The 17,862-nt window shown below is 36.1% G+C and overlaps 1 protein-coding gene across 1 annotated transcript; it reads right to left on the bottom strand.

The window, feature by feature from the left end:
* Positions 1 to 607: 607 nt before the first annotated feature.
* LOC127118662 (serine/threonine-protein kinase CTR1) lies at positions 608 to 7,215 on the bottom strand. Its single transcript, XM_051048900.1, has 16 exons — positions 5,876 to 7,215; positions 5,393 to 5,694; positions 4,938 to 5,082; positions 4,464 to 4,579; positions 3,976 to 4,205; positions 3,415 to 3,507; positions 3,048 to 3,323; positions 2,918 to 2,958; positions 2,610 to 2,678; positions 2,206 to 2,306; positions 2,024 to 2,108; positions 1,846 to 1,944; positions 1,678 to 1,746; positions 1,457 to 1,588; positions 1,114 to 1,208; positions 608 to 1,023 (listed from the first exon to the last, which is right to left on the bottom strand). The coding sequence occupies exons 1-16, from the start codon at positions 6,698 to 6,700 to the stop codon at positions 927 to 929; spliced, it is 2,775 nt and encodes a 924-aa protein (XP_050904857.1). The 5' UTR covers positions 6,701 to 7,215; the 3' UTR covers positions 608 to 926.
* Positions 7,216 to 17,862: the final 10,647 nt, after the last annotated feature.

Raw genomic sequence — 17,862 nt, 5'->3', positions numbered from 1 at the left:
GTTCAAGCATTTAGGGTCATGTGATCAAACGGTGGATATCTTAAACGAAACGCTCAAGCACTCTAAAGAAGGAGTAACGTCACTGCTAATCATAAACGACGAGTTAACCCCTCTCAAACGTCACAAAGACTGCGTCCGCAAGGCCCAATAAACGAAGCCCAGTAGCACCGTAAACAATTATCGCACACAAAATGAAAAGTCTTCTTCCCTTGAGTCACAAAAGTATCCATCACGAAGATATCATTGTCAATCTCTCAGGCATTCCAACTATTTAAAGAGGAAAACACACCATTCTTAAGTATAAAAATGTCCACACTGTGCAATATTTAAAAAGGAAAACACCCCATTCTTAAGTATAAAAATCATTCCCCAAAAACAAGTCTTTGTAAGTTAAGAATAATCATACAACTTGGTCAAAGACATACAAAGGAAGCAGATTAAAGAGCCCGAGAGGTAAGACTATTAAGACTATTCAGATCTTTATAACCTATAGTTTGAGTATTGAAATTAATAATCATGACAATGATCCTATCAAAACTACAAACAAACAAGTTATGATTGGTCATATAAAAAGAAAACTAGAAGGTCTACAAAACACAAGCACACATAAGCACATTTCAAATACTTATATCTCAGATGCAAGTCACAAGTCACAATTGCTTGAATATTTATAGATCTCAAGCAATAAGACAAAAGAGCTTGAGGTCCTTGTGAAATGTGTTAGTATGAAGCAACTGATATCCAGTTGCAAACAACAAAAGAGTTTCATCAATAAGAGTTTATGACCAGCAAGGGGGTCAGGTTACTTGTCAATTAACATTTCCATACATAGCAGCCATAGCAGACAAATACGGCGACAGAAAAAAACTCCGATCATGGGCAGCATGTTCCTAATGTTCCACTCCACGATCATGGCAGTGTGCTCGTTATGTTCCACCCATTTTTATGGCATCTGCGGGTGACTTTAGCAGCTTCTTTAGCGTCTCAACTATGCTAGCAAAAGATGGGCGATCAGCTGGGTTACTGCAAAAAAATTTACAAAGAATCAGAAATGAATAATGTTACTATTGTATATGAATAGAATGAAGTTAACAAGATTCCATTCACACTTACTCCGCCCAACAAGATTCCGTTAGGGAGGCTAATACTGGAGAGACGTTTGAAGGGATAGAAGGTCTCCTATTCTGGAATGCCACAGCTCCAACCACCTGAGCATACACATGAAGATTATTTTACAATACTCACTTGTAAATATGACAGGTTTCATTTTGTCAAGCAAAGGTAAAACCATATTTCAAATTTTCTTATAAATCGAAAGTAGTAATTGATTGGTTTGTGCAAAACAAACATAAAAGATATGTAAGAACAAATGGAGTAGTATAAATGATCATGTTAAGTAAACGTGATCAACTTCAAGAATCTGCAATTCAAATCTTAATTACTTAACAAATTTTACCTGGGCATGGCTAAGTCCATCCCATGGCTGCTGTAAGGTCACGAGTTCCCACAGGATAACTCCAAAACTGTATACATCAGACTTCTCATTTGTAGGTTCTCCACGAAGAAATTCTGGAGCCATCCACTCAGGCTGAAAATAAAATTAAGAGAGTTACACACTTATTGAAGGTGAGAAAGTGAAAGTTCAACCTGCATGCATATGAAGTTCCAGAGACTTACCGTTCCTGTAACAGATTTTGATGACAAGAAAGTGTTTGCCTTAAATCTGGACAACCCAAAATCACACACCTAAGCATAAATTTGAAAAGAAACAAAATCATCTTCCATCATATAAGAGTATAAAAAATTTCAAAGAGATACTTAATTGCTTAGTCAGTTCCATTATACCTTTACATTCCAATTTTTGTCTACTAAAAGGTTTGGGGATTTGAGATCCCAGTGCACAATTGGAGGCTTCAGACAATGGAGATAATTGATCCCTTTAGCCTGCAATCAGACAAACCATATATCATCTACAATTTAAGCTATCCATGTGTCAAAATAATAGTAATGGTAGTCTACATACCACATCTATAGCCATTCGCAATCTTCTCCTTGGATCCTGAATTTCATTCGACACTGGTCTATGTATCAGGCGGAATAAACTACCTCTGTCATAGATACACCAAGAAACAACAACAGTAAAAAACTCAAATCTTAATGCAAGAGTTCTCTAACACATTTAGGTAAGTATCAAAGATTGAATACCTAGGCAAATACTCTGTCACTATAGATAGATGAGGACGTTTTGTAACTGCACCCATGAAGAGAACCACATTTGGATGGCGAACACGTTTCATTATTGCAACCTGAAGCAATGAAAATAACACCACAAATTAAGAATACTAAATACCAAAAAAGAAAGTAAATAGACTAGAAGTGTATAAAAGACATAGAAGTATTACTTCATAAAAGATAAATTCATTAGATTTAGAAAATGATGAAGTACACAGCCCTAAACCAAAGTAACAGATCATCACCCTAATGAGTCATTAGGTTCACGTTCAATGACATGCCAGACAAACACAACTTAACCAAAGCAGCTCAGACCCTATGCAATAAATAAATAAACACAACACTACATTTGTTTAATCAATATTAGGAAAACAAACCTCGCTCAAAAATTCTTTTAACTGATCATCATGAAAATTCTGAACTGATAAAACTTTGACAGCAACATCCTGCAATTTTGAAACTACGGATAAATACACAAAAATGATAAACAAAATTAAGATAGAAATAAACATCAAGTTGCCATGGAAGCTAAATGTTATTCATGCAATTAACTACAAGGTTACAATCAAATAGACTTCAGAAACTGGAGACTGCGACACCATTACAAAGCAAAATTCATGAGCTAAAATATGCAAGAAAACAGCAAATTTCAGCAAGAAAAAGAAGTGCTTAATTTAACACTTACTGATCCATGCCATTCGGCACGGTACACTGTCCCAAATGATCCTGCATAGAGAAAAGAACAGCCTCATTTAGGGCCACCGTGTCATTTATGTTCTTTCAAAACTGAGAAGCAGGAGAAACAGAAAATTTACCAGCACCAACGCGCTCTTTGATCCGTAGCTCATCCCATGATATCTCAAGCCAGTCCATTGCTAGTGATGGTTCAAGATTTACATATTTTGGAATATCACCAGCACCCTGTCTACTGTCTACCTGTTCTTGCTTTAACTGGATACCATTTACCACCGAACTTCCCTTTGCAATGATCTCATTATAAGAAATTTCTTGGACTACAACTGAATCTTTACCAACAAATGGAATGTCATGTAATAATGCTTCAGAGGCTGGGCGAAGAGCTTCAGAAGGACCTTAAATAAAAGGAAAAACTAGTAAGCCTAAATTTTGCACATTTCCTGTCTCTATCATTAAAGCCAAAAGGAATTACAGGTGGTTATGTACCTCCACAAGTTTGATCGACTGAAGCATAAATGAAGCCATTATTATTTTTCAGCAAATCAGTTTCTTTACTTCGTTGTTCGTCCTGTAAACGGCCTGTAAAAGATTGAGTAAAAAGTAAGACCAACTTTAAAACATGTCTTAAATTTTAAATTTATTAATCCAGAACTATAGGAGCTAAAACATTTTTAAATGCATGAATTATGATCAAAATGGTTTAGTTTGGCCTAAAGTAAGGAAGATCAAATCTAGGCGTATATCTTAATCTCTGGGGAATGGAAAATGAAACATGTGGCTAAAATTTGCTTGATGATATAAATAGCTCACCTTGCACATAACACACACAATTCACAAAATCAATTGAGACAAATTATTATGAAGTACAATTCACACTGAAAAACCCACTTGGTAAAATTATTTATACCCTACTATAAATAAAGGTTCGATTAATATGAACCTGAATGACTAAGAATGCATCAATGATACATATATTCTGAACACGAAATAATAGTAGTTTTAAGCAATTGGATGATCAAATGGTCAGGTATATAAAGCATAACATACCTGAATACAGGTGATTGTTGGGAGAAATCTGATTAAATCCTATAACTTGAGGAGATATCTGATTAAAACCTATAACTTGAGATGCTGCATCATCCACATAGGGCGATTGAGATTTTCTCAAATGAGAAATTTGAAATGGGGAAGGTGTGGAAGACACATATGCTCCATTAATTGATGAATCTGGCCCAAGAATATTTCCTGGATCCCCAACCAGGTCAACAACATACTCCCTGTTAAAAAAGAACAAGGGACTGGTGAAAGTAATCAAACAATTCTTGACAAATACGAATGAACTTTAAAATCTTCTAAGAAGTCAAGAAACTATCAGTTGCAAACCAGAATTAGAATATATATGAGCAACCTACAAAAAATATGTCATATAACTTGTCAATTTAAAACCGCTTGAAGATTAATGAAGCCAGGAAAACAAAAAATTAACATAAACTCGATGGGATGCAATAAAGAAGCCAAAGTAGACATTGCAATACCTTGACAGTTGTCTGTCGTCTTTAATCTTGACAAGAATAGATGACTGATGATCCGATGCACAGTACCTGCAACCTCGAGCAATGCGGCATGGCAAACCTATATAATCTGCCAATCTCTGCATGAACAAAACAAAAAACAACAGTACGTAACTATCAATATCTCAGGGCATCAAGTTGATTCACACCCTCCTCTTAAGGGGCCTACTTGGATTGACATAAGCTAATCACATGTCCATAAAGTGTTCAGCTTATTTTCATAAAATCTACATGATAGTTTATAAAAACAGCTTATAACCTGTAGGAAAACAATTCTGACTTCATTTTATCTATTGTTAACTTGTTATAAAAATAATTTATACATTAGCACCTACTCCTATATGATAAACACTTGTGCTATGAGCACTTAATAAAAATGTTTATCCAAACAAATCATAAACCATCCAATTTCTCCCAACTGAGTAACAAATGATTCACCTTGAAGAGAATTGCACGGTGCCTACAGATTCCCGTAGACAAACTACCAATGGGAAGCACAACACACTGATGAAAATTCCTCAACCTCTTACTGACCATCTGCCACCTCCTTTGCATATCCCCTTGCTCCATAGGGAAGGTGCCCCTTTTCATACATCCAACACCAAACACATAAATATATAGCTAAATAAATAAATAATTATGCTAAAATTTCATTATTATCAGGTTTTAAATAGCTGTCGCTGTATCGGTTTTGCTTGCCTAATGTATATACAAAATTGTTATGTAATGACTTAGATCACTGATGTCTAGATCGGAGTCGCATCATGGACATAAATTTGTTAGACCACAACCAAGATCACAATTGTCTAGATCCCGGTCGGTCGCAGACCGTTATTTAAAAGCATTATTGTTAGTATTATTATTTGGATCTCATATTCTTATCTTATTCTTACCCCATAAAGATAGCAACAAGTTTTCCGAGCTTTTCAACTAGCATCAAGGTATTCTCAGAAGCAGAATACAGCTCTTGAGCTTTATCTTGAAGTACCTTAAGACGAGAATCCTCTCGTCTATCAATAAGAATCACTTCCAATGAACTCTCATTGGGTTCAACCGCTCTAAGCGCCATCAACGTCGGAAGGCAATTCCCTTCTTCCTCCATGTCATTACACATCAACCACAAATACGGATTCATTCCCAATATGTTATAAAATCCATCTGAAATCTTATCGGTGTAAGACAAACACCCCGTCACCTGAGAAAAAAAAATCACAAAACCAATACCGTTATCATCAATCTCCATGCACTACTATCAGTTTTGACCAAACCACAGAGTTACAAAATGCACACCACGATTCTATCAAATTCACTCTGAATCTAAAGATACACTTAACATGTTTACTGTTAAATAAGTGTGGTTTGGTTAATTATCATACCCATAAACGACGAGAAACAGATTCAACGTCCCAAGTTTCTAATCCAGTATCGAAAGTGAGAACCGGTTCAGAACCAAAACTTGACAAGAAAGAAAGCCTCTTCGCCAAAGCAAGTTGTAGTTCATAGCTCTCTTTATACTTCCTAGCGTAGTTCTCTTCGCTGCATTTTTCTTCTTCTTCATGTTCTTCTTCTTCTTCCTCCTTTTGTTGATGTTGTTCGTTCCTTCTTTTAGAGCCATTTGTAGAAACACGAAACAACGACGTATCTTCTCTCGTAATGTCATCACTGGAGAATGTAGCAGTAACGGTAACATCCGAAGCAAACAAACTCGCAGCATAACTGCTTCCACTCGACAATCTCGGAAGCGAAACCTCCCGATCAAAGCTCCGATCAACAGCATCCTTTTCCGACGCATGCAAATCCGGAAGCAGAGGCTCTTGGTCCGATCGGTGACGGTGGTGATGCTGATGATGATGGTGACGACGGTGATGGTGATGAGTATGATGAGCATGATGAGTATGTCGTTTATCAACCAACCAATCACAAAACGCAGCAATCTGCTTCTGTTCGCATCGGAACTTACCGCCGGTACTAAGAAGATCAGAAACAGCTGAGTTTTTAGCTGGAGAGGAAACGACGTCGTCTTTATTAGAAGTTGTAGTAACAAAAGAGCTTTTGGGTGAGTCATTTTCAATGCAAAAAGTAGTATCCGTTGAATTGACTCCGAGTTTTTTCTTCTCGTGATCTAAAATCTTGTTTGATGATTCATCCAATCTTTTCTCTGGAAATTGCCTAGGAAAAAAGTAAGTTGCTCTGTGAGGCATTTTGATTTTTGTTCACAAAATAACCGTGATCTCTAACTGTTTTTTTAACCACCCACCCACACGAACCTGCACCTGCAATTACAAACGGTTTTGTTTTTGTTTGTTATTTTGCACGTACACACGTGCGAATCAGTTTTCTCTTCCGTCGTCTCCGTCGTTACTCAGCTTAGTTCCAAGTAATAGCCACCGCTTGCTTTCTTATTAACGGTAACCACCGTCAATGAGAAATTGCACTTACGAAATTCAGGTTGGTGCTTTCTACATGCAATCTAACGGAGTAACCGAAAGAGGAAGCGTGAGAAGGTGAGAAGGTGGTTGTTCGGGTCTATTATAAAATATGAGAAAAACAAAACCCACCGAGTTGGGAAATCTTCTTCTAAGGCGGTGGAGAGAGAGAGAGAGAGAGAGAGAGAGAGAGTTTTGTGTGTGAATATTGATGCAAGCTGCTATGTGAGTGACTGATAATATTTTATGGAGGAGGGAAGACATGCAAGTTGAGGGATCATGGAATATTGTAGTGGGTGGGAAACCTATAATAATGTATAAAATACTAAAAACAAATTTAGTATGATAAAGTACGCTTGGGGTACAGTGTGCACCGTTTGTAATAAGAGGACACGTCAAATTTTAACCAATGAGTTTGTGACATGTATATTTGAAGAGATGCGTACAGCAGTCGGGAAACGCGGTATACTTTGGGTTGGGATATAAATGAGTATTGCCTTGTTTTGAAGTAAAAAAGATTACTAATGTTGTCTGAATTATTTAAAAGGAGATATTATTAAATACTTTCTCCTTCTTTTGACATTGTCATACGAATTATAAAATATACATAAAAGAGAAAAATATTAATTTAATAATAAATTAAAAATACTAATTAAAAAATAAAATTAAAATATTTATTTTAGAATAAATAATTTTTATAAAATTTAAGTATTTTAAATAGAATTTAATTAGTATATATTTACACTAAATATTTTACACTCTCAGTTAATTTTAGTCCATAGAATATCTTTAATATGAAAATTAATTTCGATGGTTAGGTTCAATTTTGACATTATATTTAAGTAATATTTATGTAATTTTAATCAATTTTTATTTAGTGATATTTTTGAATTTTTTATTTAATATTTTTTTTTTTAAAATTTATTTTTAAAGTAACTCAAATTTCAAAAGAATTATCAATCTATTTCACTTTTAAATAAAAAAAGTGATATTGACAATGCCAATTACTAACAACATTTAATTTTTTTAATGATGATGTTAATTGAATTGACGATTGTAAATGGTGTTGTCAGTCAATTGGTTTTAGTGTACAATTTATCAAAGGTGGTGCCAATTCATCTGACACAGAGTATATTGTGAATTTTTTTAACATAAGTAGTCATTATTAATATTTAATTTAAAATACTTTTACAATCACTAACGATGACAACCAAGTTGGTTATACCGACCATCGATTCCACACCTCCTAGCTACCCTAACTCTTTGCACTCATTGTTGATTGTACCCAGGTGTACGAGGATTTGAGGTCTCATGAACATCACCAGAATCCTTAAGAAGTTCTTGTATTTCTAAGAAGTCTTGTGTGTAAGTGGTTTGTCATAAGTCACATAAATACCTATCTTCGGAGACAAATCCAGTTGCAACTGATTTGTAACAAGCCATATAATTATTAGTTGGTTTATATTGGGTTGACATCACAATGTCACGTTGAAGCTAGCTGAAATATGCCCGCCAAACGCATTTCACGCTCGAAGGTACAACAGAGTCGTCATCGAATTTTATTTATCTCAAAAATAGGGAAGAGAAAATATCGATAAAACCCAAGGGAAAAGAAACAGAGAAACAAGTAAGGTAATCAGTCATGCGAGGGGAATGTATTAACACCTTTCACATCCATGATACTCTATTGGAACCATTTTGAATGTTCTTGCTTGGATGGATGTTATAATCTTCATGTACCTGCATAAAAGAAAAGGGTTAGGAAAAGAAGTACTCGAGGAGGATTATGACCCTCATGCCTACGTATTCTCATGGTGCAATGAGAAAGTCAGAGCCTCGTAGTTTGGAGAATAAAGACTGAAAAGAGGGGAGAGGAAAGAAGTATGGAGAAATGTGCTCGCCAAGGATTCACATCCTCGTGCCTACGTATCCTTATAGTGCAATAAGGAAGTCAGAGCTTCGTAGTTCGGAGGATAAAGACATGATTCGCATTCTCGTGCCTACGTATCCTCATAGGGAAAAGATATGATTGTGGAGTGGTGTTTAAACCAAAAGGAAAGGAAGGGGGTTAACCATAAAGGTGTGTCCCTGAAAAGTAAAGGAAATTGCAATGGCGTTTAAACCAACAGAAAAGGAACTTGTCAAGGTCGGAGACTCACTTGATAATGGGTCTTACCAAAGCACGAGGACTGACATGGTAATGAGAAAAACAGGAACTTATCAAAGTCTGAGACTCACATGACAAGGATCTTACCAAAGCACGGGGACTAACATGGTAATAAGGAAAAAGAGGAACTTGTCAAAGCCGAGGACTCATATGACAAGGGTCTTACCAAAGCACTGGGTCTAACATGGTAAGGGGAGTGGTGTCAAAACCATGAAAGTGATAATGATCATGGGGTGTATCTCAAAAAGGAAGTCGTGTCATAACCAAGAAAAGAGAATGATTGTAGCGGGATTTTCGTTACCTTTAGGTTTATTGACTAAACCAAAAGTAAACATACAATTCGAGTCGCCACCGCACTTTTATTTGTCCAAAGGAAAGGCTAAAAAGCGAACAAAAGCCATGTAAGAAGTTTTATCAAATCAAAAACTAATAAAAATGTCAGAGATCTGGGTAAGGGGGTTGGTTATGAAATAGGAAGGTTTTACGCACCCAAAACATCCTTAGTACTCTAAGGGAACCTCTTTTTGCAAATATGTGTTGTAGGTTGGTATTTGTGAAAATATGTGCAAAAGATTGGAGGGATGAGAAGAGAATAGATTATATTTAAAAATTTGTTGTTTGAATGGATGAACCCATTGCCTACGTACCATCACAAAGGTAGGATCAAAACCTCGTAGTTCGGGGTAAAAATCACAAAGATTGGTGAATTGGTTTGACCAAAAGCCTTAAGGTCTTTTGTTATCAAAGGGAGAAAACTCAACCTAAACCAACAATCCACCGTGTGAGGAAGACTTCAACATACTAGTGAGGGGTTAACCCTATAATAAGTATGGAAGACTTATAATCCAATCACTAAGGATAAGGTGAGATTCACATCAACCACTATGATAACTCAAACCTATGACTAGTGTTTATGAAAAGGTTTTAACAAGGGTGACCATTAGAACCACAAACAACTTGGAGTGAGTTGGATTTATAAGTTATATTTATTTACAAAATGAAGTCAAAGTTGGATTAAGATTTATTCACAATGAGTATTAATGAAATGATTTTGAAAAGTCAAAGGCATAAGGCCTAGGTTTCTAATTTGAAACAAAGTCAAAGTTTGAAGAAAAGATTTTTGACTTGGGTTAGAGTGGAGAGAAGAAGAGAAGGGCTAGTCCTAAAGTATACAAAGATAAGAGAGAAGATAAAACCCTTTGAGTTCCTTTTCTTGAAATCATAGAGATGATTCAAGATGCTCCTTTCCTTTGGACTTAGCAAACAAACAAGTAATCACACAAATTTAGAATCAAGCTCCTAGGATCTCCATTTGGCTTGTCTCTTTTAACTTGGCTACTCATGACAATGGTCCTCTTTACTATCTCAAGATGGAATCCCTATCACACAAGAGCAAACATCAAAAAGTTCACAACACAATAAGAGGAATGGACAAAGAATGAGTGTTGGAAAGGAAGTCCTTTGAAGTCAACTTTGAAATTTAGCATTCTAAAGGCATGAGGCCTAATTGCTCTTCAACAAATTTAGCATTCTAAAGGCATGAGGCCTAGTTTCTCTTGAACTCCTTTAAGCATGGGTATATCCTAATTCTAAGTCCTTTCTCCTTTTTGCATTTGGTTCACACAAACAAACACAAAAGCCACACAAGACAACACTATATTTATATACAATAATGAGCAAAAGGAAAATGACATAAACATAAAATGTATGCTCAAGTGAGCAAAATGAAAAGCAATATGAATAAATGAGCAAGAAATAAATGGCATTAAAGTAAATTGCAAGAAATTAAATGCTCAAACTAAAGTTAGTAATTAGTATAGTTATGTTAGCTTGTCATGAGACAATGTAGCACTATGTTAAGCAATCGTAAGTGGACTAATGTAGTAGTCACACCTATCTGAGACTGGTCAATAAAACTATAGGCAAATAAACACAAGTTAGAGATCATGACTAGTAAGCCAAACTCCTAAAACTTGCCATGCCAAAACAAAAGAGAAAGGGTCTTGTATGGACTTTAGGTTTTTTGCTTGACCAAGAAGCAACATATCTTGGACACAAAACAACTCACTTGATCTTGGATCAAGTTGAGTTTGGTTTGGATCAAAGAAGGTTAAACCTCTCATTTGTCAAGACCAACCATAAAACATTAACTCATTGGCCAAATTAGAAAAAGAATGGGATGAAGATGAAATGGATGGAAGGAGAATTCAAGTGTCAAACTCAATTGATCAAATGTGAACCAAGTCATCATCAATCAATACCAAACAGAAGAGAAATGAAGATTACAAGTCAACAAGTCAAACATATTTTTTTTGGTATTTTTTGAATTAAAATAAATGCAAAAATAAAAGGAACAAAATAAGGTCAAACCTCAAATTTAATTCAAATCAACTTCAACAAGTCCAATTAAATTCTCATAGGTCTAACATGGTCAAACAAACTTTGACAAATTTTCTCAACAATTTTTGGAATCAAAAACTATTTAAAAATAATTAAAAACAATGAAAAATAACACCATGTGAATTAAAATCTCAAATAAATTTCAAATCAAATAAGAAATTGGTGAGACTATTTTTCATTGACTTATCATGATCCTTAGGTGTTAGAAAAATATTTTTGAATTTTTCAGATATCAAAAAGTAATTAAAAATGAATTAAAACTATTAAAAATCAAATAATTCACAAAAAATATTAAATGAAGTCACAAAAATAATTAAAAATCAAAATATGAAACTAGATTTTTCAAGATTTTTTTTGGCATTGGTCTCATATTTTTGTGACTTTAAATAAAATATTTATGAATTTTTGAAAATAAAAGGAATTAACTGAAATTAAAAGAAAATAAAAAAAGGAAAATCCAGCACCATCAGATCATCTCATTAATTGACGTGGCAATGATCATGTGGTTCTAAGGCGCGGATGCACGAAACACTTGAGTCAAGCGCGCTACACCTTGCATTAAAACAAGTCAACATATGCAATGGCCAAGATTAAAACGTTTCAGCATGATCCAAAGGCTGGGAGGCTACCACGTGGGGATGGTGGTGGAAACCACCATCTTTTCCGGCGATCTAACCAGATCCGGCCACCACACGCAGGAAATCAAATGGCAATGAAAATAAAAAATAAAGGCATCAAAATGAAGTTGAGGTGATGTACATCACCCCTGTAACCATGGATCATCTTCACAGTTCATATTTAGAGAAACATGAGCTGGAAGATCATGGTACATGAACTGAAATGGCACGATTTGCAAAATTAAGACCACCACTGGCCTGCCTCATGTATGAGGACTTCAGAAAACCACACAAACCAAAGAGATTCACATTATATTGCAAGATCTAAATTAAGAAAGTTTGGTGTTCTACCTCTGAAATGGAGCTTCAAACAACACGAATTCTCCAAGCTCTTGATCTACTTTTGATCTGGAAGTGTGATGGTGATGCTAGGTTAAGGAATTGAGCTTTGAAGATCAATTAATGATGTTGAAATTCAAGCTTGAAAGAGAAATAGAAAACTGAAAATTCCTTTAGTGATGGTTTGAATTTCAATTCAGCAGCAATTCATATCTCCACTTGGTTACCATTTGAATGAGAATGCACTCCTATTTATAGCTGAAATGTGATGCAAGGCAATGCTTGGCTCGTGTGCATGAAGTTTGAATACTCTTTGCATGGGCCTATACAGGCGCATGTAAAGCCCAAGAATGAATGAAAATCCATGCTGAGATCAAATAAAAGTGAATTGGACATGCACAAGGGACTGCACAAGCTTGCACACCAAGTTATAATGTGAAATGCAAAAATGAATATAAACATAAAACTCTTCGAAAATCACTCATGGAAAGTCCAAAAAATTAATGTGAGTAATGGTTGGAAAGCCCTTGAAATAAGGAACAAATGTCATGTTGTTCAAAAATTCATTTGGAAATTGGAAATTTATGAAAACTGGCTGTGAAGGTTTGGGTACAAAACATGTCTAGGTTCCCCTTTGAATTTTTTTACCAAAAGCAAGCATCTTCAAGCCCTTATGTTTCAATGATTCAAGCCTCAAATGAAAACACCTCCAACATAAACGTTTTAGATATTTTAAAGATGATCAACTTAGACTTAAATTTTGCATCATTTGGATTTTTCATGAGAAAGTTATGGGCACTTGAAGCTGGACATTGTTCAAATTCAATGACTTAGGTCCAAAGTGACCTATAATGTTTTGTATTATCACATGTATTTATTTTAGGATTATGAAATTTTTTCCAACATAATATTTTAAGTATACATCTTAATATTTCCAATGCATTTGGTCTCACCTTAAAATCATAAAAATTAAGGAAGTTAGGTCCTTGAGAAGTTGACCTAAAATTAGGGTTTTAGTCAAAATGACCTATAATGTTTTGAAATGAATGATGAACTTCCAAGTTTAAAATGTATTTTTTATGAAAATAAAAGTTGTTCATATGGTTCTTAAGAACATGTTTTCTCTTGAGGTCATCTTCATTTGACAAACACATCAAAAGTTGTATCTCAGTGGACCTCAGTTTAGTCAGATGACTTGACTGGTCAACTTTTCAAGGCCAAACTTCCAATCTTGATGAATGAATGATTGAGGGGCCTCACATAGGCTCCTATATGCATAAAATAATGAATGAAAGAACTTATCTTGATTGAATTTGATCATAGGTTGAGGTTGCTTCATGAGCAAGGCACAATCAATGCACAGTTGAATTAGGGTTTCCTTGGGAAACAATCCTCAAGCCCTTTGGGTTGTCTTGATCAAATTGGCAAATTGAGGTACTTGGGAGACATATATGATGGTTAGGAGCTTGGTGAACTATTGTCATGCTTGTTCTCATCTTCATCTAGCCATTTCATTGAGCTTAGGAGCCTCCTAGGAGCATGGGAGCATATGATCACTTGAGCTTCAAAACAAAAAGAGTTAGTGACATATTTTTGTGCTTTTGGTTAGTAAACAAATAAGAAAAACAATAATATACAATACAAGCATGCTTGGTGATCTCAAACCAACTCACACAAGTCTCACCCCTAGGGTTAAAGAGCCACACATGCTATGATCCTTGAGGCAATGCATTAAGCAAATGATATGATGCCATGAAGGATCTTAGGGTAAAAATTAGGGTCTTACAGATGCCCCTATTTAAGGTAATTCTAGCCGGAGATATGAAGGTTAAAATCTTCGTCTTGACGAGGTAGAATGGGCTTAAATAATAACAAAGAGACGAATTTTGGTCCCTAAGAGACCTCATGATGCAAATGTATGCATGCAAACATAAAACCTTCATGGTGAATAATTGCCACAAAGGAACAAAAATCAGGAGAAACTGAAAAATCCATAGGAGTAACACACTCACTAGGGAAACAGAGACTCTGGGGAAAAGTAAAAAATGTGTGAGCAGGTCACGACTTGAAAACTTGCTGAGAGACACAAAGAGATTCCATGAAAATAAGTCGATGGAAAGACTCGAGCTGACGCAAAGATGCATGTATTGTGGAATATGCCAATACAACAAAACTATCCACAAGGGATACTTCGGATAAAAATCCGAACTCAAACGAGGATGTCCATAAAGGACTTAGCTGAGTAAGAAACAATGAGATATTACCGACTACTGGGTAATAAACTCAAAGAGAGACATGTTATTGAAACACCGGTTACTGGGTGAGAGAATCAACATGCTTAGGGAGAAAGGATATCTAAGACCGGTATAAGGGTGAGAGATATCAATCATCCGAAACATCTGAGGAGGACCCAAAAGGCACATCTCAACTCAGGAAAATCTGACTCCACAGGGGACAAAGGTCATAATAGGGAGCAGAAGGAAGGAACACCAGGGATACCGGTTACTGGGCATATAATAGGTGACCAACCAGGCGTGAATTGAGAACATATCCAAGACACTCATCATCCGAAAGGAGGGCTGAAAAAGCAAACTCAACTTACAGGATGGGCATTCGATTCCACGAGGAAATGCGAATCTTACTCAACTGGGGAAGAAAAAGACATCGACTGATGAGCGTATGAGACATATTATCTATTACCATCATAACATAGATAACATACTCGCATGGAAGATTATCCACAACCGGTTATTGGGTTAATAAAGGATAAATCGACCGAAAAGAAAGGACATCCGGATACCGGGTACTGGGTATAAAATGATGACCAATCAAAAGGAGAAACAATCATTACCAAGCAAGGGTAAGTGACAGATGACTCGCGGGGGATGGATCTCTTAACAGAAGCAATTATCCAGAGATATATCACCGGTTACTGGGTGGTATACTCAAAAATGAAGGAGTATCAATACCGATTACTAGGTAAAGATAGCCAACAAAGAGGGGATTATATCTACTGGTTACTGGGTAGAAAACCACAGAAATAGGACTTACAACTACCAGTTACTGGGTAGAAGGCCACAAAAATAGGACTTACAACTACCGATTACTGGGTAGAAGGCCACAAAATCCGCTGGGGAGAGGATGAACAATTACTGGTTACTGAGCAATTTGGACACCCAAACCACAGGGAACTGCAGGGTATAACAAGAAAGGAGTCAGTCTAGGAACAATCTAGAGAGACACAATTAAACAAGACTCGACCCGATGAGGATATAACTCAGGGGAGTAATTCCATCCCCATACACAACTGGGGAGGAAAATGGAACAATAATCATCCACGAGGACATAACTCAGTGGGGAATAAAGAAGGAAAGATATACACTTTGTGCCTATGGGGATGGCTCTATATGAGGAGATCAAACACAAACATCTGCTTAGGGAAGAATATTTCACCAATAGTAAGAGATAATAAGCAAAGATATATGGCAAAGAATGCAATCATGAATATCTGAATGCTATGATTATGCATGTATATGCGTGATTTATGTATGATTAATGCTGACAGACAGATAAACATATCTAATCACAAACAGGCTCAAGAGCCACGAACGGACATCCGGCGCAATATCTTCAAAAAGAAAGACAAGGCCCACAGGACAAATCAGTTCTGGTGGGGATGATCTAATACCAGGAGACATCGACCACCGCTGGGGATAAGCAAAGTCACAACTGCCAACTGCAGGGGATTTTCTAACAATTCTCGGGAACAGGTGGTTGAATACCAATAAGATCCGTCGTAGAAGAAACTCTACTAGGGAACTTATCAAGGAATGATATGAAACTCCGTGGGGAACAACCGCCAAACAGATACCCATCAACCAAAATACTCCCTTCTGTAACACCTCAAAATTTGCCCTCCTCTTCTTGGGACTAGCTTAGCATATTGCATTTCATATTTAGGGCATTAGTCATAGCATATTACATATCATGTGAGAATAGACAAGTCATCCTCCTAAGTCTTTCTCAAAAGATATAGAGGTTAAGAGATTCAAGCCTGAGGGTCTCATAAATTGATCACTAGTCATCTGAGGGTTTGTGTTCCAATTAGGGTTTTCTTGGTCCCTCAAGGAGGTTGGGCATTATCTTGTTTGCTAGGATATGTCACCATCATCATGATTATCAAGGGGTTCATTGTTCATGCTCAGATTCCTTGGGAGTAGGGTTTTGACCTTTGGTCAACCCTAATCAGTGCCATTCTACCAGTCAGGGTTTTTCAAGGAGATGAGGTTATTTGCTTGGGTGTGGATCACATGATCATTTTGAAGATCTTGTTAGAGCTAGGGGTTCATTTTGGAGCCAATTCCTCAAGTGGTTGAGGCTCAAGCTGGTCAGAGCACTTCTAAGTCATCTGTCAACCAGAAAGTCCACAGAAAGGCAACTGAGGGCTAGGAGGTGGAGAAATGAGTTTCAACATCTCATTCATGCTCAAAAGGGGCTTATTTGTCATTACAAATGCATATCTTGAAGAATTTGAGGTCAGATCAAAAGTTTCCAAAAATGGAAAATGACCTGTAATTGAAAGTTTCCAAAAATGGAAAGTTTTTGGTTCAAATTCAACTTGATCTTACATCATCAAAGAAGCTTCAAATGAAATTTTGTCCAACATGAAAGTTGAATATATCTCTCTCCCATTTCCAAAAAGTCCAAGATCATGAATTTATGATGAATGGTTGGGGAGATATGATCAAATCATTGTCAAGTGTGCATGGGACTTCAAAAGGCCATATCTTTTGACTCATAACTCCAAATTGAGTGGCTCTTCTTGCATTTTTCTTCTCAGGACATGAACTTTCCAAATCTATCATGGCATTGCATGAAAATTCATCACATGATCATATGCACATTCATGCTTATTTTGGAGGGAAAATGGCAAATTTAAAATTGGTGCATCATGGGAGCAAATCACCATTGCCATTGTGTTAATTGGGAGTTTTTAAGTGAAATTGATCAGCCATATAGCACTGTTCACGTGGGATTGCTCCATGCACCACCAATTTTCATATTTTTGCAAAACACCTTATTTGCATTTAATCTCAACTAAACCTTGCCTAATTACAATTTGGATGTGATTAGTGGAGCATATATATACATAATCATAACAGAATTTTCACTTCTTCACCATTTTTGAGATCTAGAAATTTTTCCCTCCAATTTTTTCTCTCAATCATAATTCAAATTTTCATCACATAACCTACCAATTTTATTGCATATTCTTGTTCTCTGGTATGGATTTGGTACAGATCAAGCCTTGGATCATCAAGTTTGGACCAGAATCGTGCATGTGAAGCTCAAGAACATAACAATGGCAATTCAGATTTAAGCAAGATTGAAGCAGTTTCAAGTCTCAATTTCTT

The sequence above is a fragment of the Lathyrus oleraceus genome, chromosome 2 (assembly GCF_024323335.1).
Source record: "Lathyrus oleraceus cultivar Zhongwan6 chromosome 2, CAAS_Psat_ZW6_1.0, whole genome shotgun sequence".
Lineage (NCBI taxonomy): Eukaryota > Viridiplantae > Streptophyta > Magnoliopsida > Fabales > Fabaceae > Lathyrus > Lathyrus oleraceus.
Note: the sequence above shows the minus strand (reverse complement) of the source record. Positions and strands in the feature narration are given on the sequence as shown.